The 22,669-nt window shown below is 41.9% G+C and overlaps 3 protein-coding genes across 4 annotated transcripts in view; all 3 read right to left on the bottom strand.

The window, feature by feature from the left end:
• Positions 1 to 86: 86 nt before the first annotated feature.
• Positions 87 to 8,470, bottom strand: parp142.2 (poly(ADP-ribose) polymerase family member 14-related sequence 2.2). The gene is made up of 14 exons (XM_008286398.1): positions 8,232 to 8,470; positions 8,001 to 8,122; positions 6,047 to 7,558; positions 5,719 to 5,955; positions 5,382 to 5,606; positions 5,236 to 5,290; positions 5,002 to 5,148; positions 3,646 to 3,708; positions 3,377 to 3,553; positions 3,090 to 3,272; positions 2,357 to 2,986; positions 1,784 to 1,920; positions 964 to 1,144; positions 87 to 776 (listed from the first exon to the last, which is right to left on the bottom strand). The coding sequence occupies exons 1-14, from the start codon at positions 8,401 to 8,403 to the stop codon at positions 490 to 492; spliced, it is 4,128 nt and encodes a 1,375-aa protein (XP_008284620.1). The 5' UTR covers positions 8,404 to 8,470; the 3' UTR covers positions 87 to 489.
• Positions 8,471 to 9,331: 861 nt separating this feature from the next.
• The window catches only part of LOC103360599 (poly [ADP-ribose] polymerase 14-like), a 15,796-nt gene continuing 2,458 nt past the window's right edge, over positions 9,332 to 22,669 (bottom strand). The window contains exons 4-16 of the mRNA XM_008286405.1: positions 17,519 to 17,644; positions 16,912 to 16,994; positions 15,704 to 16,792; positions 15,387 to 15,623; positions 14,634 to 14,855; positions 14,470 to 14,524; positions 13,946 to 14,092; positions 13,533 to 13,850; positions 12,750 to 12,917; positions 12,034 to 12,642; positions 10,991 to 11,127; positions 10,697 to 10,877; positions 9,332 to 10,581 (exon numbers count right to left, since the gene is read on the bottom strand). Of these exons, the coding sequence (XP_008284627.1) occupies positions 10,292 to 10,581; positions 10,697 to 10,877; positions 10,991 to 11,127; positions 12,034 to 12,642; positions 12,750 to 12,917; positions 13,533 to 13,850; positions 13,946 to 14,092; positions 14,470 to 14,524; positions 14,634 to 14,855; positions 15,387 to 15,623; positions 15,704 to 16,792; positions 16,912 to 16,994; positions 17,519 to 17,644 (3,662 nt within the window). The 3' untranslated portion in view covers positions 9,332 to 10,291. The remainder of the gene's footprint in view (positions 10,582 to 10,696; positions 10,878 to 10,990; positions 11,128 to 12,033; positions 12,643 to 12,749; positions 12,918 to 13,532; positions 13,851 to 13,945; positions 14,093 to 14,469; positions 14,525 to 14,633; positions 14,856 to 15,386; positions 15,624 to 15,703; positions 16,793 to 16,911; positions 16,995 to 17,518; positions 17,645 to 22,669) is intronic.
• On the bottom strand, positions 18,050 to 22,663 carry LOC103360591 (uncharacterized). 2 transcript variants are annotated; one of them, XR_520360.1, is made up of 10 exons: positions 22,163 to 22,663; positions 21,842 to 22,078; positions 21,476 to 21,700; positions 20,798 to 20,852; positions 20,545 to 20,691; positions 20,388 to 20,447; positions 19,692 to 19,868; positions 19,397 to 19,579; positions 18,554 to 19,305; positions 18,050 to 18,468 (listed from the first exon to the last, which is right to left on the bottom strand). XR_520360.1 is itself a non-coding variant. In XM_008286395.1 (9 exons), exons 1-9 carry the CDS (start codon positions 22,574 to 22,576, stop codon positions 18,944 to 18,946), a joined length of 1,860 nt encoding a protein of 619 aa, XP_008284617.1. In that variant the 5' UTR covers positions 22,577 to 22,663; the 3' UTR covers positions 18,050 to 18,943. The 2 variants fall into 2 exon arrangements, 1 of the variants encoding a protein (XP_008284617.1); XM_008286395.1 differs by having other exon boundaries at positions 18,050 to 19,305.

The raw sequence follows: 22,669 nt of genomic DNA, 5'->3' as shown, positions 1-22,669 counted from the left end.
CATGTAGTCTGTGATGATATTCAGATGTCATCTTGCCCCGTTTCCCTCATTAGAAACCCCGTCTTCCACTTCACAGCGACACCATCAATGATTGAACAAACTTTATTTATGCTCAGACTTGTTCATGGCTTCCCAGACAAACTCAATATCATACATCACTTATTAAAAAGGCAGTGCCACAGAAGTCAGAGACAAAGTGCATCAGTGAAAGACTCTCATCCCAGCAGGTCCTCAAGCAGCTACAGTTACGTTTGTGCATAAAACCTTCATGATTTTAATTAACCCGTTCTTCTTCACAAGAACATAAAACATAGATTGTTGTAATCGTCGTAGTGTTCTCATTTCAAGTTCAATTTCATTTGGAAAAATACTGCTTCATACATGTAAATATCTATATATAATTACATTTTAAGTAAACATCAAAGAATCAAAACTCTGTCATTGGACAGACTTGCTCAGAGCGTTACTTTCATCATGGACCCCTCACTGTCACTTGAAGGTGATGAGGTAGTCTGGGTAAGCTTGGTTATCATGGAACACAACAAATATAGATGGGTTGTTGGTTGCATTCACCAGGCTGTCGTAGCGGTCATGAGGGACCTGGCTGTTTCGCGGTGGAGGCACCTTCATGTCCTTGTGGCCCTGAGTGTAGACGCCTGTCAGCACTCGAGCCACGAACATTAACTGAGAACCATCGTCTGCTGGCCTGGAGTAGGTGTGTTGAGCTGAGTAGTTGGCGTTTGCGGCAAAGTAGGTTCCGTGACCAAAATGGGTTGCTGAAAATAAGAAAAACAGAGTTTTAGGTCCTCGTCTGGCTGTTTGATCCAAGTGTTGAAGCTAATGGCATAAACTTTTAACTCTTTTCACCACTTTCTGAAAAAGCAGCAGTGGCGTGTTTCAAATAAACACCACAGATGCAGTATTTTCATCAGTAGTTATGGGACTGCATCAAAACATCATTACCATTTTGTCCAGCGAAGCTCCTGTTGAACCCAGTTTTCATGATGGAGTCGCAGTTGTCCTTGGTGGTGCCGTGGTACAGAAGCATTTCACCTGCTCCGCCCTCGTCTCCGTTCTTATCGGCAATATGCTTCTTCTGTGCTTCATAAGTGCGACGCAGATGAACGTTCTGCAAACGCTCAATCTAACACGACACACCAAGAAAACAGTGAGCTGCCAAACTTCCAGCAGAAGAGTATGACAGTCTAGACTTATTTGAAGTGGATTGCTTTCATTACACCTGGAGACAGGTTTATCCATTTCTATTATACAGGAAGCATCATGTTGTCATAGAGGCAGAAGTGCTTCACTTGATGGCAACTGAACTTTTCTTTTTGATTCTTAAAAACATTTCACCTCTCATCCAAGAGGTTTCCTCGGTTCTAACTTACTCATGGAAAGTCCCAGCAGGCTAATGGCCCGTTAACAACCCAAGACTCACATGCCTCGAGGTGGGAATGGTTATAAAACAGCACGGAGAGGAATGTATCAAACTGTTATTTGGTGATAAAACTTTCTGGGGGCAGGGATCTCAGGACTGTGTTACAAGCACCTGATGAGTGGCTTTGTACATGCTCCTCTTTTTTTAATGTTTATGGCCCTTGGAGATTATGGCATGCCCAATAACTCACAATAAATTCATTATGTCTGTGTGTTCAGATTTGAGCTCAGAGAAGAACCACAAATTGTGATACATGTAGTAAGACAAACGTGGTGTAAATGGAAAATGGACGGTGCCATTGTGCAGGTAAATCCAGTGTATGCTCCATGGAAAGCCACCCACCTTCATGACAGCCTGGGTGACAGTTCTTTTGAAGGCCTCCTTTACTGTGCGGTACTCTGCAGTGGAAGGGTCCAGTGTGACCACCTTCATGCCCTCGTCGGCGGTCATGCTGTCCCAGTACAGAGGGAGAGTAAAGTCTGAGGATAGAAAAACAAGCCATTTGTCTTATTTCATTTGGTCAAGAAAGGCAACAAGGCCTCATGTATAATAAAGAAAGCCACAGTAGGACCCAGCTTTATTTGATGACATGCTGCAAATATTCCATGCAGTAGCTTTGGGTTTGGTACTGAGTGAGATTTAAAAAAAATAAAAATCCACTTATTTGTTCATGGAACATCTGCATCTCCATGACAAATGAGGGCACTCTCTGCTGCTACTAAATGGACTGTGAGGTGAGCTTTAGTGTTTAAAAACGTTTGCTAACATGACTTTTATTCTTTACCACATTATCATTGCATTCAAAATCACAATACAGTCTTTTTTTCTTTTTTTTTTTTAAATTCTCAAGCATCAATATTGGCCCCAAAACCTCTTTGGCTGTTTGTGTAGCATCACTGTGAATCATCTTCTCACCTCCCAGATTCTCCAGTCGTTTCAGCTTCGTCTTCTGTCCAACCGATGTTGTGGCTTCCATTGTCAGTAGATTCACCCTCCACAAGATCCCCTGTGTGTCCACTATTCCTGCCGCTACATCCTTATTTTCCAGGCGGCGATTGGCTGTTTTGGGGACTCTTTCCCAGTTGCCACTTTGTCCCAGGATGCACCAGGCCACTCGGCTGTACAAATCCTCCTCTGTCTTGACTGTCATCTTCCTCTCGAGGTTGCTTTTCACAGCCCCATTAATCATCTGCATCACCTGGCTGACCCCGTCTTTCAGCCCGCTCACTGTCAAACTGCCATGCGAGTCCATTTTTGCGTGCAGACCCTCGGTCTCCAACAGGTGCATCAGGTCCTGCATGTCTTCATGGGTGAGGTTGAGCAGCTCCTCCTTTTTGAAGACTTGAGTGAGGCACTGCGCCTGGTACTGGTTCTTCAGCTTCTCCATGGCATCATCGACTTCCTTTTTGCTAAGACCCAGGAACTGGAAGACGGACTGCTGACTTGCAGAGCTGGTATGGAGCATGCTTAGGTCTGCTGTCACGGACGGTTGTGGCTGTGGTTTGGGAGGCAACGGAGGCAACGAACGCAACCACGGCGATGATGCTGGAAAGCAAGTAAAATAAATCAGTGAAAACTCCCAATAAAATAAGCTTCAATTCTGAAATAACCATACAAGAACAAGGCTATTTGTGAAAATTCCTGCCACCTTTGTTGTGCACGGCAGTGGAGAACATCTGCATTGCTTCCTCTTTAAACGCCAAGAAGACATTGATCTTAATCAGGACGAGGCGGATGTCAGTGAGGCTTTGAAGATGGCCAGAGGATGTGGAAACGTTGATCCCTCGGAGGATGGCACCCGCCACGACGCCAGGGTCCAACTGACCAGTCCCTGCACAGTTTCATTTCATTACCATCAGAATTAAAACACACACAAAAATCACACCAGGTGTGTTGGTTTTTGTCTACATAGCAGGTCTTATATAATATACCTACCGGCACAGATGGCTGGAATTGCAACAGACTGGAATCCAGACAGTTCACAGGTCTCAATGATGCTACAGACAAGTTCTTCAATAACTTGTGCATCCTTTTCTCCGCACACATGGAAAATGGATTTGCAGTGGAACTGTCCAGGCTCAGAAACGAAAAACTCTCCTCGGCTCACATTTGCTGCTCACAGAAAGACACAAGAAACATGAGTAAAAAGCTTGTGTGTGTGTGTGTGTGTGTGTGTGTGTGTGTGTGTCTTCCTGTTTTCTCACCTTCCTCCAGCAAAGCCTGCACCTCTGGTCCAGCTACAGTTAAAATGTCTTTGCAGACGCCATCTGTGGAATAAACATATGCAACACTCAGACTTCGGTGTGGTTGATATAAACAAAACATTTTGTACTAAAGATGTTTATATATTTTGCTCTGCTTTTGGCACTAGATGTAGAGTTATGGGACAAAATTCACTCCCATTCATTCTTGTATTGTTGCAGTAACTTCATTGAATAGTTGTGGAGATACTCCATCTACCCACTAGATGTCCTCATTCTGTCTTCCTGCTTCCAGACACATGACTCACCTCACCTCACATGTTCCCATTTCCCTATCAGCAGCTTTGTCATTTCCAGATTTATGCCATTTAGTCTTTGTTCTCTGCCGGGTTGTCATTTCCTACACTTGTGCTTTCTTGGCTGCAGTTGGCCCTTCTGATTCCTAAATAGCTTCTACTTTTTAATAAATCACCTAAATATGTTCTGCTCTGGACTGAACAATTTGGGGAAATTATGTAATTGTGATTTTTCTGAAAGATATTGCAATATCATTTTTTTAAAGTCATCAGTTCTGTATTTACCACAGAGTAGATTTAAAAACTTGAAAAGCAATGACAATACAACAAATAAAAGACAAAAATAGTCAAACATTAAAACTATTGAGCATAATTAGAGCATTTAAAATCTGAAAGCAAAAACATCAGCTAATGTACAAACAGCTGGAGATAAAACAAGATTAAATAAAAACTTTAAATTGCCCAAAGGAAGAAAAGTAGATCGATAGTTCTGCAGGCTATTCCAGGTTTGAGCTGCTCAGTAAGCAAACACACACAGGATACATCTAAATGATCTTTGTCATTTGCTAATTGCAGTATTTCAAATTGCAGTTTTAATGTGAATAACTGTTCTGACCTACTGTAAGGCGGAACTTATTCTTAGTATGGCTTGTCAACATTTTGTCATGTTGCTAAATCTAAAATACGTCTCACAGAATGGAACTTTTTGCAGGTATTTAGATGCATTGAAATTCACTTGATGGAGGAATTAGTAGAAAAATAAGAGACTGGCTTTACATTTTATTTTGTGGGGACCACGGCAATGTGTGTTTATTTATCAAGCAGATGCTGAGATTTATCCTCAATAAGTGACCCTCTCGTGGTGCTAAATGTCAAGTCAGGGGATCATGAACGTAATTAGGATCCACTGTTAATATCTGAGCCTAATTTCATGGAAATATGTCTCATACTTGTTGACTCAATTTCACTTTAAACCGAAATCATGAACATTTAACTGACTAACTTTACAGTTCTAACATGATCTTCCATCCAACCGTTGTTTGCCTTCTCAGCTCTTCCTTACCGCAATCAAAATTTGTGAAGTCGGTCGAGTTCACCACAACATCCGTCGTCTCATTGGTGATGTCACCAAACACCAACTGTAGCTTAACGCCGCCCCCCATGGTCATGGTGACGTCATCGAGGTCACTGGTGAGGGGTCTGAAGATTGCTAAGAGAAAGAACGTCACAACAAAATTTATATTTGTGTGGTGTTCGGTCCGTTAATGAAAGCAGTCTGAGTGGCTCTGTGGTTTACCTTGGCCTCCCTGGTTCATGTTTGAGCTGAGTTGTTTGAAGACCCTGTGGTAGCACTGCAAAGACAAATATAAAAATACCAACATTACACAGAAAAGACTACATGCTTGCATTTACTGACCAGTTATGGTAAGTGTTGACAGTCACCTCCTCTGAGTCAGGATAGCCGGTTTTAATGACGATGTGGATGTTGGAGATGGACCCAGCGGATGCAGATAATCCAAACTGGCAAACGCTGTTGGTCAACACCTGAACAGCTTCCCTCAGCGGGAATTTTAGCACAATTCCAGGTCCGATGACTGGCAAGGCCACGGAACTAAAGCGCTTCTGTGCACAGATGTCCAAACATGTCTTCAGGCCATTACTGAGAGCCTACAAACCAGAAGTCACACATTTTCTTACATTATTTTATAAAGTCCATCTTTGCATTGCATTACAATTATTTCATGAGCTAATCTAATGTTTTTTTCTAATTTAACTTCACCTGCGCGCTCTTTCCTCTGACTCCATCCCAAGGCAGGCACTCGATGAAGAAGATCTTGGAGCAGCCGAGAGACGGAGGCCCGTCAACCTGCAGAACATCACCAGGGGCGACGACACAGTTTGCTGCTGCCGAGTCAAAGTTTGACTTGAGTTTGTCCCCAGCTTTAGTCCATAGAGATGAACCCACTTTTGTAGACCTCAGCTGCTTTCCCAGCATGGGGACCACCAACACATTCACCTGTGGACATGATGTGAAATAACATGAGGGTGAGTTTTGCTTGTTTTACGATTAGATTATGAATAGTTGAACAGAATATAAATGTTCAAACCTGCTCATCTTCTAAGCTGCCAGGTATGAGCTTTATGCCTGGTTTGTTGACCACAGAGGTGCTGGCAGTGCTGGAGAGGCCTGTGGACAGTGCGATGCTGGGGGTGTTGCTGATGCTTCGTGGTCGGGGTACTACATTTGGTGAGTGAACACTTTGCTTTTCCCTGATGATGACCTGACAGGAGCTCTCTACCAGCTCTTTGCTCACTTTTCCATCTGTTTGGAAATATCGCTGAGGCCCCGGTCCATCTAGAGTTAAAGTACTGTATGTCAGACTGGCTAAAGCAGCCGTTAGGGCCTGCTTGGCTTCCTGAACATGACAACGGGGACCAGACAAGAGCACACAAGGATTTGGAAACTGTGACGCTGTTAAGGTCACTTTAGTCCGTTTCATGCCAATCAGGTCTAAAATTTTATCAAAACAGTCGACCAGTTCAGGATTTGGAAGGTTCAGCACTTCTTGAGTTGCACCGTGATTCACTTGGTAGTCATGAAGAACCTCTTTAAGCTGGTTCACAATCTCACTGTAGCCCACCAGTCGTACTTTAGTGGTGCCACTGGGTCCTGGGATGAAGCTGACGTCCACTCTGAGCTCGCTGCTGTTTGCATCATTCTTAGCTTTGTTCAGGATTTCTTTCACTCTGTCTAGATCTGGAGGTACAGCTGCAGCACCCTGCAGCTGTACAGTGACTACACTCAGGTCCCTCGACAGTGCTGCTTCAGCCTCATCCAGGGCATCAGAGGACAAACTGGACAGAACCAGTTGGACTCCCACATCTATGGAAACAGGATTTCTGAGGCTCTGCTGGAAGCGAGTCCGGTACTTGGCGATGGCACCGCTGGATGTGAGGAACGTTAATAAAGGTGTAGAGAGCTGAACTCTCTTTTCTTTTATCTTCTTGATCAGTTCGTCCAGTTTTGCAGCTGCTGACTGCACCTCCTCATCAGGGCCTTCCAAGATGATCGCCTCACTTCCTTTGAGGATTTTAACTTCTGGAAAACGTGCACGTGTTTCTCGATCAAACTCTTCTTCTACCAGTTTGAACTGCTTCTCCACAAATGGTACGGTCTTCCGGCTCGGCAGGTTTTTTTCCAGAGCTGCAATCTTCTCATTCACATCATTAACCTCTCCCACAACAACAGCATAACCACTCTCCTTGTACACTATTATGTCATCATTTGCAAAGGAAGAGTCCTGCAGCAGCATTTTGATTTCTTTTTGATCAAAGACATGATGGCAGAGGTAGCGGTCAGTGAGATTGATAAAGACCTGATCAACCTGTAGTTCCCATTTCTCTGCAGCACCACCAGAAGCCCCTCCAGGCCCCTTCTCAATATCCCCCCTCACCACTGCCTCCTCTTCATCAAAATCTAAGTCCACTGTGCAGCCGATTATTTCAAGTTGCTTGATTAATAGTTTGTTTGCTTTGGGGTTGTCTCTCAGGTAATACAGGAGAAAAACGTCTGGCTTGAAAATCTTCTCAAGACCTTTAGTGTTCCCTTTTGCACACGCCTAAAGAAAAAAAAATCAAATAAATGAATGAGCTCATGCTACGGTAAGACTTAAAAAACACACATTTAATAACCTATAAGTTGTAAAAGATATTAAAAAAAGGAGACACACTACATGTAACATATGCAGCATTTTGATTATTGGATGTTGACAGACAGGGTACTTTTTCTACATGTTCGTCCATGTAGCACATTTAACAATAATCGTTTTTCTGGATTTTCTAGAGAAATACCAGATATTATTATTATTATTATTATTATTGTTAACAACTTGCATCAAGAATGTTTGCGTCTGTACACTGCTTGTTTTGCTGTGTGACACCTGTTAAAAAAATTCCTGTTGGAAGCTTTCAGGAATCCCCTGAAACTGGTCTGGCAACTTCATTCTTGTGCGGTGCTTATCAGAATCAATAAAGCTTCTGGTAAAAGGAAACAAAACTCACCTGGAACTGGCTAGTCGAAGGCTGATCAGGACCCTCTGGTGAACTGGTTACGGTTAACAGACATTGTTCTCCATCAGGAAGAGACACGACGTGTTGCTTTTTCTGTAAAACCCTTTCCTGAACTGTGAAAAAAAAAAAGGCAAATTCAAAAGTCACAAACAGTCGACATATAAACTACAACTGCAAACTCTATTCGACAAAAACTTATGTCACTCGAGTGTCATCACCTACCTTCTTTGTCCTTGAAGCTGATTTTATAGATGTTGTTTCCAACCTTTTCAATGTTTCCACATTCGCCTCCCCCAGACTCTCTTTTTATCTGGAAGTATCTCCTGATCTTCTCCTTCTCTTTGCTTGTCAGATCTTTGGCTTCAAAAAACAATGAATGCACGAATTCATCCATTTTAACTGCAGTCCTAAACTACAGAAGTCACCTTTCCATGAGCACGTCCGTCTGTCCCGCCGTCCTGCCTCAACTGAGCCACAAGCTGTTCAACCTGGTTTCACTTTCTCTCACTGTGAGTGCCACTCCTTAACTTCCTTAACTTCCTTAACTCCTGTGTTCTATATTTAGCTTTAAGAGGCATTTCTCCACCGTCTTGATCGCTTTCATGTGTTGTGATTTCAAACCACTGAAAAGTCCTAAGAAATCCTAAACCAAAGAAACACAGTCACAGGTGTAAATCTCACAGCGTGCATTGACTACATGTCTGACTGAGACTAAAAGCTGTGCAGCAGAACAATAAAATCTGGAGATTGCATCTTACGGCTTGTTTTGTGTGGAGTTTTATTGTGCTTGTTATCATGTATTCACAGTTTGAGAGAAGAATAGAGCCTGTGATCATCGGGAAGTAGTCTGCAACAAGCCAAAGTGAGGATCGATCTAACACAAGGTGAACAAATGATTATTACAGAATCACTGATGTCAAGTATCGTTTAATTCAGTGACATTACACTTCATTCAGCAGGTGCAGCTCCAGCACTTGCAACCATTTTTAGAAGAGGTTAATAACATTTTGTTTCATGTCAAACACTATTTGGAAGTAAAGTTAAAAAACTAATTAACTAAAAAGCAGACATTTATTCTCTAGTTTTTTTGTTGTTTAATCTGCTTTTATTTTGTAACTGATCAGTTTTAAGTTATGTTTAAGCTTGTGTTCTATTTTAACCTTGTTTTTTTCCACAACAACTGTTGTGTACTTAGGCTGCACGTCCTGCTTGGTTTTGAAAGTGCTTTGTATGTGATTTTTGTTGGAGACACAAAGACAAAAAGAAAGACTCAGCAACCACAAACGATGCCAAAGTCAATAAAAATGTGAGTGACGCATACATTTTACTTCCAGAAAATTTTTAATAAAACAGAAGTCACATGTAATTATGCGGTCTGCAGTCAAAATGACAGCGTTTTTACATCAGCAGTGCTTCGTTTTTGTTATTAAAGGGAAGAAAATGCCTTCTGACGGCTGTGCAAGTCTGCAAATGCAATTCAAATAAAGCAATTTGACTGTAAACAAACATTATTCACATATGTAGATAGAGACCTGACTCGTTTCAGTTGGAAGCACAGATACACTCAGCCATGACTTACTGTTGGCTTCTTATTGCCATTATATGATCAGATCTAACAGTGTGTGTGCACAAGATGACACAGATAACTCTCATCCTACCAGAGTCCACTTCCTGGTTCACTGGTGAGGAAAACAACCTCCTCCTGCAGCTGAAGACAAAGTTCAAGAGCAATGACGTGATACCTGGTTATTATCCTACCAGCTTTAGTTTATGAACAACACTTTCTAAAACTTCGTACAGTAACTGATGATCAGAAACTCCGACAACGAACATGTAAATTGCCGATTCGCTCTTTCTACATGCATTTATTTCTGTATTCGGTCACACATTTTGTCATGATTTTCCACATATTCTTGCATTTTAGCTTCAGCTGTTAACAAACCTGAGACAAGTGTGTATAAAAGTTAGGGGGTTAGCTTTAAAGTCCAACAGAAATGATGCTAGTTCATCCTTAATAATCCTGAATAATATGGTGGGTAGTAAAGAACAAATATCAGAAATAAAGAAAGAGTTTGTCTCTTCAGACTATGGGCTGCTCCAAATGGCAATAAAAAAAAACAAGGAAACAGCAAACATAGCTCGATTTGAGTGATCATTACCTGCTTGGATGTCTTTTTACCACTCGACCAGTGCTTCGTGCCACTATTTTAAATAGTGCACATAAATGCTCAACAGGGATTTGAGCCAAACACGAGTGAGGACATTACCAATTCTAAATCCCCTCAACGACAGAAGGTGATGAGGTACTCTGGGTAAGCTTGGTTATCGTGGAACACAACGTACATGGATGGGTTGTCTGTTCTATCCACCACGCTGTCGTAATGGTCATGGGACTGCTGGCTGTGGCGAGGTGGAGGCACCCTCATGTTGCTGTGGCCCTGAGTGTAGCAGCCAGTCAGAACTCGGGCCACAAACATGGCCTGAGAACCATCATCTGCTACCTTTGAGTAGGTGGTATGGGCTGAGTAGCTGGCTTTTACAGCAAAGTAAGTTCCTTGACCATATGAAGTTGCTGAAAAGTGGGAAAATAAAAACAAAATATTAGAAATATATCATGCCTTTAAAAGTACTGCAGGCTTCTTTTGTAAATAAATGTTAGATTACAGAGTGGAATGAAGGATTCTTACCGTGCTTCCCTGCAAAAGCCCTGTTGAAGCCATTTGTTTTGATGGACTCACAGGTCTCCTGACTCGTTCCGTGGTACAGAAGCTTTTCACCTGCTCCAACATGACGTGCGTTCTTTCCTGAAATGTGATTTTTCCGCGCTTCATAGGTGCGACGCAAGTAAACATTCTGTAAACGCTCAATCTGGGAAGAAAAAAAATTAAATGGTTCAGCTGCAGAAAAGTTAAAGTTAGGGTGCAAATGGCAACTGGAACATGATTTTGAAATCTATACGTAATTTTTCAGTTTCAACCCACCTTTAATACAGTCTGTTGGACAGTTTGTCTGAAGGCTTTCTCTACTGTGCGGTACTCTGCAGAGGAAGGCTCCAGTGCAACCACTTTAAGATTTTCCCCATCAGCCATAGTGTCCCAGTAAAGGGGGAAAGTGAAATCTGAAAAAAAAACAAGATTAGACGAGTTAATGACAAAATGGAATGAAAAAAAAAGATAAAAGTGTCAGATACATTGCTGCAGCAGATCACCTTGTATTGCATATTATTTGACCTGTAAAAAGTTTGAGTTTAGCCACTTAGTGCATGGACTTTCCTAGAAACACTTGTTGTATCAATAAAATATATATGTACAGATAACTGTAAAAAAAAATAAAAAATCAAAATCAAAATCAAAATCAAAAGAATAAAAAATAACATTTTCCCCTAAGTAATTTTTAAATGAAAATGTAACTTAAAAAAAAAAACTCCAATAATCTCCAATAATAAAAGAATAAAAATAAAATAAAACCATAAAAAGCTAATAAATATATAAAAAGAATAAAAGAAACATAAAAATAACAGCAATGCTATTTTTAGTGGATTTAAACATGGTGAAAAAAAGTGTAATTTTATGGTCACACACTTAAAAAAAATAAAGTATTGTTATTTGTGAAAATACAGATTGGTATGTGCATGTACAGTTCTGGCTTCTTTTTTTTTTTCAACAATAAATACTACTATATACTAGATTTTATCTGTAATTTAACAAAACAGGGAAAATCTGAACAATAATATCAAACCCTTTTTAAAATGATGACATAAGTTCTAACTAGGTTGCATTTATTTGCATTTGGTACTTTGCAGTTAATCACACTAGGATGGTTACTGAAAGTGACTGGATGTGACTCTTCCTCGACTAGAACAACTTGAACCTCTGGCTGACACTGGAGACCAGTGAACAGTCACAAGGCTGAGCTCAGAACATAAATCCCACTGACGCTATTTTATCCGTACTGTCTGTGCTGTGACAATAATATCTGCTCTGTTTGAATCAAGTGTTATTTTTGTCAAGAACAACCTTCTCACCTGACAGATGCTCATGTCGTTTCAGCTTGGTGGTCGTTCCCATGACTCGTCTTATGGCCTCCATCTTCCCTAGATCTACACTCCACAGGATTCCCTGTGCGTCCACTATGCCTTTTGTGACATTATTACGTTCCAGGTTGAGGTTGGCTGTTTTGGGGAGTCTGTCCCAGCTGCCATTAGGTCCCAGGATGCACCAAGTCACACGAGAGTACAAATCATCCTCCTCTCTGACCCTCATTTCTTTCCTAAGCGGAGTTGCGGTGTGAAGCATCTGCTCCACCTGGTTGATGCCGTCTTTCAACCCGCTCACCGTCAAGCCGCCCCGGCCAGGCTGGTCCTCCTTCACATAGAGGCCCTCAGTCTCCACCAGCTGCTTCAGGGTTTTGACATCATCCTGGGTCAGGTCTTCTAGGTCTTCCCTTGTGAAGGTTTTGGTGGAGCAGTGATCCTGATACAGCTTCTTCAGCGCCACCAGGGCATCATTAACATTCTTTCTGGAGCGACCCACGAACAAGAAGACTGACTGCTGACTAGAACCAGAATGGAGGATGCTTAGGTCTGGGTTTACAGACACTGGGGACCGTTGTAACAGATGCAGCGGCTGAGGAACTGGGAAGTGAAACAAACAATAACGGACAGTGAAGCAGCAGGATTGTGATGAACAGAACACAAGAAAAGAGGACCTTGATGCTAAGATTCAACAAAAGCCTTTTTACCCGTGTTGATTACAGCAGGTGGAAACGTCTGCATTATTTGCTTCTTAAATGTCAAGAAATCGTTAATCTTTATCAGCACGAGACGGATGCTGGTCAGACAAAGGAGGGAGGAGGATGTAGTCGCAGTCTTGATCCCTTGGAGGATGGCAGGATCCAGCCCATCAGCTCCTGGACAAACCCAACATGAAGTTTTCACAACATTAGTTCAACTGTTAAAATCCACAGCTTGTTCTCATTCATTTTGGTGTCACATCATGTGTCTAATCCCTCTCAAATCAGCCATCCTGACACACTGTAAGACTCTTTGTCTGTTCTGGGGGCCTCTGAAAACTAAAGCATATATTTTCCTGATTTAATTAGAAATTTGATTGAATTTGAACTGTCTTTTTATTTTTTATTTTAATTATATTTTTTACGTTTTCTAACACTGTGTTGGTTTTCATGTTGTGCTTTTATCTGTCTTGTAAATGCAGATGATTTGATGACTTGTCTGTTTTGTTTAGTTGTTTTGTGATGCACTCCAAGACCTGTACTCCTCCAGAGTGAGGAAAAGGGCAGGAAAAATCCCCACAGACCCCTTCCACCCAGGTCATCACCTCTTTGACCTGCTACCTCCCGGACGGCGCTTCAACTAGCTCTACTCTGTGTGTGCTGTTTGTACACAGGACTGTCTCTGGAACTGAGAACCAATCAAAGTAACTTGGACATCCAGTGGTTTCATCCAGTGGCTTAAATTAAACAAGTGGTAAAATGATATTTCTAAAATGTCAAATGTGACAGTACCAGCAGAGATGGCAGGGATGGCCACAGACTGGTATCCAAAGGATTCACAATGCTGAATGATGCGACACGCCAGTTGTTCAATGGCGCCTGCATCCTTTTCTTCACGCACATGTAAAATGGCTTTACATGGGAACGATCCGGGTGGGGTTCTGAAAACAGCTCCCTGGTTCACTGTTGCTGCAAACAAAACAAGAAAAAGCTGTAAGAAGCTGTTTTGTAGGTGTTTTGTTTGGGAATGTTTTCCTCTTCTCTTACCCGTTTTCAACATAGCCTCCACACTTGGTCCAGCCACTGATAAGATATTTTTGCACGTACCATCTGTAAAATGAAGATCATTGCTTAATATACCACCCTCCTGCAACTACTCAACACATGCTACGAAATTCCTTCCATCAACAGCAGCTTTCACATACCAGTGTGAAAATTTGTGAAGTCAGTCGTGTTCACCACAGCGTCGGTCGTCTCATTGGTGATGTCACCAAACACTAGCTGAAGTTTAACCCCGCCCCCCACGGTCACGACGACGTCATCGAGATCACTGGTGAGAGACCTGAAGATTGCTGAGAGGAGAGATGGTCAAATATTTGTACTAGATTGTTGTAATGCAACATGCTGCATGTACTTGAGTGCTATAATGTTGAAGTACTCTCTGCTTTGCCCTGTTTGGAGTAGTTTGCATCTGCCTGTCATCCTGGAATGAACTTTGAAAAAACCTTGACTCAAGCAGACATGCCCCTTAGATGTGCTTTTGTTTTTTTGCTCTGTATATGTCAGTATTTTTGCTTTGAATGCAGGAGTTTTACTAAATGTGCACAAAATTTGCATTGAAATCTTTTACTCAGGTAAAGGATCTGCTTACTTCTGCTTCTAGGATACTGATATATGTTGCTTTGTGCTGCATATTTAACTCAGTTGAGTTATCTGCTGTCTGGCTTACCTTGGCCTCCCTGTTGAATTTTCAACTTGAGGTGTTGATAGACGTCATGGTAGCACTGTAAATACAAATAACTGCAGTGAACACCATCATCTCATATGAATGAATAGCAGCAAGTGTCACATGTGTTGCTGTTCAGCTATTAGGAGAAGAAATGTTGTTGTCACCTCTTCAGAGTAATGATCGGGTTTGATGACGATGTGGATGTTGGAGAGAGACCCGGAGGAAGAGGAAGATGCAAACTGGCAAATTTTCTCAGTCAGCACTTGGAAAGCTTTTCTCCAAGGGTATTGTAGAGCCACGCCAGGTCCGATGACTGGCAGGGCCACAGAGCTCCAGCCTTGCTGAACACAGAGGTCCAAACACCTCTTCAGCCCGTTGCCAAGTGCCTATTAAACAAAAAGCAGACAATTGTCAGACTGCCCAAATACTAGGCCTACTTTCATGATCACCCCTTGAATGCAGTAATAGAGTAGTGACATTAGGAGATGTATAGAGTGTGAAATACTTTTGCAGATTATCTGATTTGTTTTTTTTTTTAAGTTCATATTTGCTTCCTTGATGGAATTTCACCTGTTATTTCATAATGTGACTTTCCATGATAGTGACGTTGTCACTAATGACCTTTGAGTGGTACAGAAACAGGCTAAATGTGGAAGTGCATGTTAAGCTTGCAGGACATGGTAACTAGTTAGCCTGGCTTGGGTTAACCTACTTCAGCAGCACTGTGCCTTGTGTCACTCTGACCTTTTCCTTTTCCTCTCCAGCATATTCATGAACACATCATGGCACTTATCCAGGTTGTTTTCTCCTGACTAGATCCTTGCTTGTGTTGTATCTACTCTCACATGTCCATTGCTGTGGATAAAAGCATCTGCGAAATGACATTGTAGAATTGCACACCAAAGATTTAACTTTACCTGCTCACTCTGTCCGTTGACTCCGTCCCATCGCTGACATTCAATAAAGAAGATCTTGGAGCAGCCGAGAGACGGAGGCCCGTCGACCTGCAGAACATCACCAGGGACGACGACACCCTTTGCTGCCATCAGGTCAAAGCTTCTCCTGATTGCATTTCCTGCTTTCTTCAGTAGACATTTTCCAATATTGGTGGAACCTAACTGCATACCGAGCATGGGGACCACCAGCACATTCACCTGAGAAGATGTGCACATATTAAAAAATTGTGCACCGTCATTGATTTAAAGTACATTAGAATAGAATAGAGATGACTAACCTGCTCATCCACTAAACTGCCAAGCTTAATCTCCAGTTTTGGTTTGTTGGCTGTCATGTCTGCAGGAGTTTGGCACCATCGTCTGATAATAGAAGATGTGGGTGTGATGCTGTAGATGCTGCTGATGCTTTGTGGTTCGGTTTTCACATTTGTCAGTAGTGCACCTTTCCGTCCCCTGATAAGGACCTTAAAGGAGCTTTCTACCAGCTCTTTGCTCACTTTGCCATCTGCTTGGAAGTACCGCCAAGCCCCAGGTCCATCTAGAACCAAGGTGTCTGATATCAGAGTGGCTAGAGCAGGCATTAGGGCCTGCTTGGCCTCCCGAACATGACAGCGGCGACCAGACAAGAGCACACAAGGATTCGGAGAATGCAAAAATTTAAATGTCACTTTCCTCTGCTTCATGTCAATCCAGTCTAAGATTTCATGAAAACAGTAAACCAGGTCAGGGTTTGGCAGCTTCAGCTCTTCTTCTATCACAGCCTGATTAATCTGGTAGTCATGAAGAACCTCTTTGAGCTTGTTGACATTTTCACTGTAGCCCACCAGTCGTACTTTGGTCACTACAGGTTTTCTGGGTTCTGAGATGAAGCTGACGTCCACTCTGAGCTTCCCACGGTTTGCCTCATTCTTGGCTTTGATCAGGATTTCTTTCATTCTGTCTAGATCAGGAGATACAGCTGCAGCACCCTGCAGCTTCACGATCTCCACGCTCAGATCATTCAGCAGTGTTTGGAAAGCGTCATCCAAGGAATGAGACGACAAACTGGACAGAACCAGGTCCGATTCCACCTTTAAGGAAACGGGATTTTTGAAGCTCTGGAAGTGAGTCTGGTACTTGAAGATGGCATCACTGGTTTTAATGAAGGTTATTAAATCAATGGGAAGTTTAATTCTCTTTTCTAACACTTCTTTAGTGAGTTCATCAAGTTTCGCAGCTCCTGACTGCACCTCATTGTTGGGGCCCTTCAGGGTAATTGTATTTCCTTTGCTTCTGAGAATTTTAACCACTGGGTAATGCGTAGACATTACTCGAGTAAACTCTTCCTCCACCAGTTTAAACTGCTCCTCCTCGACAGGGCATTCCTTCTGGAAATGTGTTGTAAAAATCAGAAGGAGAAATTCTAGTCATCTTCAGTTTGCTGTATAAGACAGTCTGTAATGTTTTTTAGTGCTGATATTATGCACGTGTCCGATGTTTTACTCACCTGTGACTGACTGGTGGATGGTGGATCTCTGGCAGTATGAAAGAGATTCGTCCTGTCCAGACACAGCTGAATCTGGTTCCTTGCTGCAGAGAACAAATGTCTAAACAAAGCTTGCATACTGACAAAGCATTTTTATTAGCTAAACTACTGGCCTGGCTGCAATCACTGATTTTACCTCAATGAAGCTGACGGTTACATTTTAATTTTCATGTGAAACATCTTTTCTCAAAGTACCAATACAGTCATGCTACAAGTTAAAGCATCAGCAGCAAAATGAACATAAAGTATGAAAGTAAAAGTACTGATTTGGTCCCTTAATATACATGAGCAGTGTGTTAATGCTGTAGCTGCTGCAGGTGCTGCTTTACATTTCATTTACAGGGACTGCAGATAAACTGTGAGACAATAATGAATGAATCATGTACTTTCCACCACTTCCAGCAGGTCAGAATTTTCACTATATTGTCATCAGCCTTAGTTATAGTTCTTATTGTTAATAGTAGCTTCCTTCGGCCAATTCTTAACTATGATGGTAATGTGGTAAACAACAGCTGTTAGTGGAGTCTTGTTGACACAGAATTAACTTTAACCCAGTGGGATGCCTTACTTGCTCGTAGCTTAGAAAGGGCTTCAAACGCGTTGGCAATAACTTCTTCAGAAGAGTGTCTGAACGTGTCTCCCATTCTCTCCCTCTGTTGTCTGATTTTCTTCAAAGATCCCTGAATTTTGGATGTTCATTGATCTAACCTGTGATTCTAAACTAAATGAATGTTTAACGAGTGTGTTATTTCTTCGCTTAATGATTGAGCTCGCTGGTGTCTGAATGAGTTTCACTTTCGTTTTCGTGCTGTGCTCATGTAAAGCTTCACACCCATAACTATAAATAGTTCATCTTTAGCTCGGGGTGAGGAACTCCCCTGTTTTTTTTTTTGTCTGACCTGAAATGTGCGCTGAAGTGCTTTTAATTTATTTCGTTTTCACATCTTATGGTGTTTAAAAAAAAAAAACCAGACTCATCATCGGTGTTACCGCTTCCTCATGATCACAGTAGCATGAAAGATGATGGTGTCTTAATATGATGTTAAAATAGCTGTAAAGACGCTCATTTTACCAGCAATGATAATGACACAAAATTGGCTTTTGGATATTTGATTATTTTAATACGATTTCAAACCACATTAGAAAATCTGTCAATGACACACTTTCCCACAGTCTGCAGTGTTACTGCATCAACCCACCAGGGGTCCCACTGACACTACAAATGGATTCAGACTCATCAGTGAATAAGGTTTTCAACAGGTTCAGCTTCAGCAATTATGACAATGATTTTAAAGTTATTTTCTTAAGAATAAAGATTTCTAAAACTGGACAACAAACAAGGTTGGACAAAGGGTACAAATCCACAATGTTGTTTCAATTTTTGTGAAATCTAGAGGAATCCTTACACTTGTCTTTATCAAATACAACTAAAACTGAGAGCTGGAACAATTTCATAAGCTCCATAGATTCACACATTTGGGTGATTGGTTGGTATTCCTGCTTCTTCATTTTATTCATTTTTGTGAGTCAAATTTCTTTTAAATTGTCTTTGTACAATAAAAAAACAGAGCAAATTCCCAGATAAAGAAGTGACAATGTTAATTGGATGTGATAACTGGCACTGGTCTTGGCTTTGAAAACTTTAAATTGGTTAGAATTAAATGTGAAAAAAGAATAATTCTCTCTCACAAAAGCCTGACATTTTAATTTATTGTAATCTAATGTTAACACGTATTAGAAAATATGGAACTTGCAAATATAGAGCAATAATAAAACAACCCCAGTTTAAGTGAGGTAATCCTTGTGGTAGCTTCAGTGAGAAAAAAAAAGCATATTTTCCCAAACAATTCTAACATTATAATAAATACCTAAAGATCCTTCAGATTGACTTATATTACAGATTGCTCAGACATACCTTTACCTGTCTTTCTTCTTCCATTCACATGGTATTGTAATAACAAACAAGTGCAGCTTTTTACAATCAATGAAGGATTTACATGGCAGATTTGTGAATCATTTGCATCACCTGGTTGACTCCATCTTTCAACCCGCTCACCGTCCAGAGGCCCCGGCCTGACTGCTCCTCCTCCACCAACACACCCAGATCCTCTATCAGCTGTTTCAGGTCATTCACCTCATCCTGAGTGAGGCCTGCAAGCTCCTCCGTTCTAAAGGTTTGTGTGGTGCACTGAGATTGATACAGACTCTTGAGTATTGTCATGGCATTGTCAACGTTTTTTTTACACAGGCCAGCAATCGTGAAGACAGACTGCTGAACTGTGGAGCTTGTACACAGGATGCTTGGGTGAATATTGACAGCCTGTGGAGGAGGTTGTTGTGGGGCAGCAGCTCCCTCTGTAAAGTACATTAAAAAACAATAATCAGTAAACATGTTCCTTAAAAACAGATTTCTGAGCAGGACTGACAAGAGTTTCCTTTGCGTCACCTGTGTTGATTGCAGCAGAGGGAAACATCTGCATCACTTGCTTTTTAAACGCCAGGAAAACCTTGATTTTAATCAGCACAAGGCGGATGTTGGTGAGACACAGGAGTGGACTAGACGATGCAGTGATGTTAATTCCTCTGAGGATGACGCGTGCCACAAGATCAGTATCCAACCCACCAGCTCCTAGGCAATCATTCAAAGAGGAAATTGCATGGATAGATGGCACAGCCTTTGCTGGAGGATTCACGTTTAGATATATCTCTTGTTTTTTACGTGAGCATCTTAACTGTCTTACCAGCACAGATGGCCGGGATGGCCACAGACTTGTATCCAGAGGATTCACAAAGTTGAATTATGCGACACACCAGCTGATCCACAAGGCCGACATCCTTTTCTCCACCCACGTGCAAAATGGCTTTACAGGGGAATGAGCCAGGCCGGGTTTTCAAAACGTCTCCACGGTTCACTTTTGCTATACAGACACAAGAAAGACAACATGAGATAAGCTAAGATGCTGTGAACCGGAAATGTAGTGTACAGAGGGGTGACAAATTAAAGGAAAAACATGAAGCCATTGACCCCTAAAGTGAGGGGATGTGGTAGCTCTGTTGTGCTGTGGGAGCGTTTTGCTGGTTTGGAGGCACGAGGAGCCACTGAATGGTAACAAAATGATATGAGTCACATGCTGTGGCGTTCACAGTCACCAGATCTCAATCCATTTGACGCCGATGCGATATTATGGACTAACCTGTTAGACAGCCTTCTCCAAAACCGTCATCAGAACAAAACAAAAAAATTAATAGGGAATTTCCGTGTTCATTCCTCCAGAAGACTTCCACAGACTTTTAGAATCAATTCCAAGATGCACTGAAACTGTTGTGGAGGCAGACGATAGCTCAACATCTCACTACAACTCTTTATTTTGGTTTTTACTTTAATTTATCATCTGTCTGTGTATTTGGAAATGCATATCTTGAACCCTTTGTCTCACCTTTTCGTAGTTCATCCTCCACCTGGGGTCCAGCGACACTTAAGATGTCTCTGCACACACCTGTATATGAATGAAAATGATTATCTTTATTTAAATGACCCATGTACACAAATACATAAACTACAACGCATCTACCTCCTTCTAATGTTACTCTCACCTGTCTGAAGATTGATGAAGTCGGTTGTGTTTACTACAGCATCTGTTGTCTCATCGCTGATGTCACCAAACACCACCTGAAGTTTAACCCCGCCCCCCACTGTCACGGTGATGTCATCGAGGTCACTGGTGAGGGACCTGAAGATCGCTGAGAGGAAGAACGCACCAACAAGTTTCATGTGGCTTAATCAGCTGTCAAAACCGTTAAAAACAGGATTTTAAAATGATCTTTTAACGAGTGTGTGGATGTTTACCTTTGCCTGCCTGGTTCATGTTCATGCTGAGGTGTCTGTAGACATCATGGTAGCACTGTGAACACAAGCTTGTTTTAGGCTCTTTTAGTGTAATTTCACTACCTTTGTTTTTAAGCTCTTATCTTGGTTATTATAAGAGCTAGGCTGTTTTTCAGAAGTCTCTGATATCTAACTCGTCCACTATTTGATATGATAACACCTGCAGATTTTTTTATATTAGCCTTTCGATGAAGAAAAGCAATATTTTATTTAATGAAACTGCTGCTTTGACATGTATCTAGTAATGCTGGGAATAAAGATATCCTTTCACATTTTTTTATTTCTCTGTGTAGGAGATTCCAGAACCATGTTGGAGGAATTCTGTGTGACTGCAAATTCACACAAGAGCAATGGACGTCGAGATCCAGCATATCTGTATGCAGAGCGGTGCACAGGTTGGAATGATTAAATGTGATGTAAATTCAAAATAATGTTTCTCGCTGACATCTCGTTGTACAGACAAGCAACCGGCATTACAGGAAAGGTTGAGTGCTGCGGTTTCATTTGACATATACGACACCTTGCTGCAATAAATAACTTGATTGCAATTCAACCAAGACAAATGATGTACATTTGGATGCAAAGTGCATCCATTGGGCTCTAGGGTTAAACCTACAGAGGAAAATAAAAGCCTGTCACCTCTACAGAGTCGGGGTAGTCTGGTTTAATGACAACATGGATGGTGGAGAGAGAACCACATGAAGCAGATGATCCAAACCGGTGAATCTCGTCAGTCAGGACTTGAATAGCCTCTCTCAGCGGGTATTGTAAAGCCTTCCCTGGTCCAATGACCGGCAAGGCAACTGAACACCAACCCTGCTTTACACAGAGGTCCAAACACCTTTTCAGACCGTTACCAAGCACCTGCCAAAGAAAAACCAAAGATGGTTGGTAGCAAAATACAGTATGAACCATTCTGTTCTTAGTCTGTTTTTTTTTTAACCATTTAATGAATTTTGCCCATTGCTCTTATATCCCCAATATACTTGAGAGACTTCACTTCACCTGCATGCTCCGGCCCCTGACTCCATCCCATGGCAGACACTCGATAAAGAAGATCTTGGAGCAGCCCAGAGATGAAGGTGCATCAAGTTGCATGACATTACCAGCAGTAAGGGTCCACTTCCCTGCCACCTTGTCAAAGTTGTTCTGAAACTTACTCCTTCCTTTACTCAGGAGACATTTACCTATTTTAGTGGAGGTAAGCTTTCTGGAGACCATGGGGGCCACCAGCACGTGCACCTGTGGATATAATGTTAGATAGTGTTAAACAGCGGTGCAATATTCCCTGTATTGAAATTGTTATTTGTTAAGAAATCGTCTAACCTGCTCGTCCACCAAACTGCCAAGCCTGACCTCCAGAGTTGTTTTGTTGAGTGGGACAGTTGTGGTATTTGGTGTGCTGCTGGGGGTGCTGCATTGCTGTCTGCTAGTGGACATACTGGCTGTGTTGAAGCTGCTGTGTTGGGCTACTGTTGCTGTGTTTTGAGAATGCGCTTGTTGCTGCTCAGTGATGACGACCTGACAGGAGCTCTCTACCAGCTCTGTGCTTGCTTTACCTTCTCTCTGGAAGTACTGCTGCACCCCTGGTCCCTTTAGAAACAGCGTATCTGACTTCAGACTGGCTAAAGCTGTGTTCAAGTCTGCCTGAGCCTTCTGGATCAGACAGCGAGGGCCTGACACAACCACACAAGGATACGGGAAATGTGAGGCTTTTAGGGTTACACTGGTTTGCTTCATGCCAGTCAGGTCTAAGACTCTATGAAAACAGTCGACCAGTTCAGGTTTTGGCAGGTTCAGCACTTCTTGAGTCGCAACCTGATTCACTTTGTA

This window comes from Stegastes partitus, unplaced genomic scaffold (genome assembly GCF_000690725.1).
Source record: "Stegastes partitus isolate 25-593 unplaced genomic scaffold, Stegastes_partitus-1.0.2 Scaffold453, whole genome shotgun sequence".
Lineage (NCBI taxonomy): Eukaryota > Metazoa > Chordata > Actinopteri > Pomacentridae > Stegastes > Stegastes partitus.
This window is presented reverse-complemented; position numbering and strand designations above follow the sequence as displayed.

Excerpts from the sequence above, each read along its gene's own strand:
- parp142.2 (XM_008286398.1), bottom strand. The coding sequence starts at position 8,403 with ATGGATGAATTCGTGCATTCATTGTTTTTTGAAGCCAAAGATCTGACA. Across the intron at positions 3,554-3,645 it reads GCAGGCTTTGCTGGAGGAAG|CAAATGTGAGCCGAGGAGAG; the intron begins GTGAGAAAACAG and ends TTCTGTGAGCAG. Across the intron at positions 3,273-3,376 it reads AATTCCAGCCATCTGTGCCG|GGACTGGTCAGTTGGACCCT; the intron begins GTAGGTATATTA and ends GAAACTGTGCAG.
- LOC103360591 (XM_008286395.1), bottom strand. The coding sequence starts at position 22,576 with ATGAAGCAAACCAGTGTAACCCTAAAAGCCTCACATTTCCCGTATCCT. Across the intron at positions 20,692-20,797 it reads CATGAACCAGGCAGGCAAAG|CGATCTTCAGGTCCCTCACC; the intron begins GTAAACATCCAC and ends TCTTCCTCTCAG. Across the intron at positions 19,580-19,691 it reads CATCCCGGCCATCTGTGCTG|GAGCTGGTGGGTTGGATACT; the intron begins GTAAGACAGTTA and ends ATGATTGCCTAG.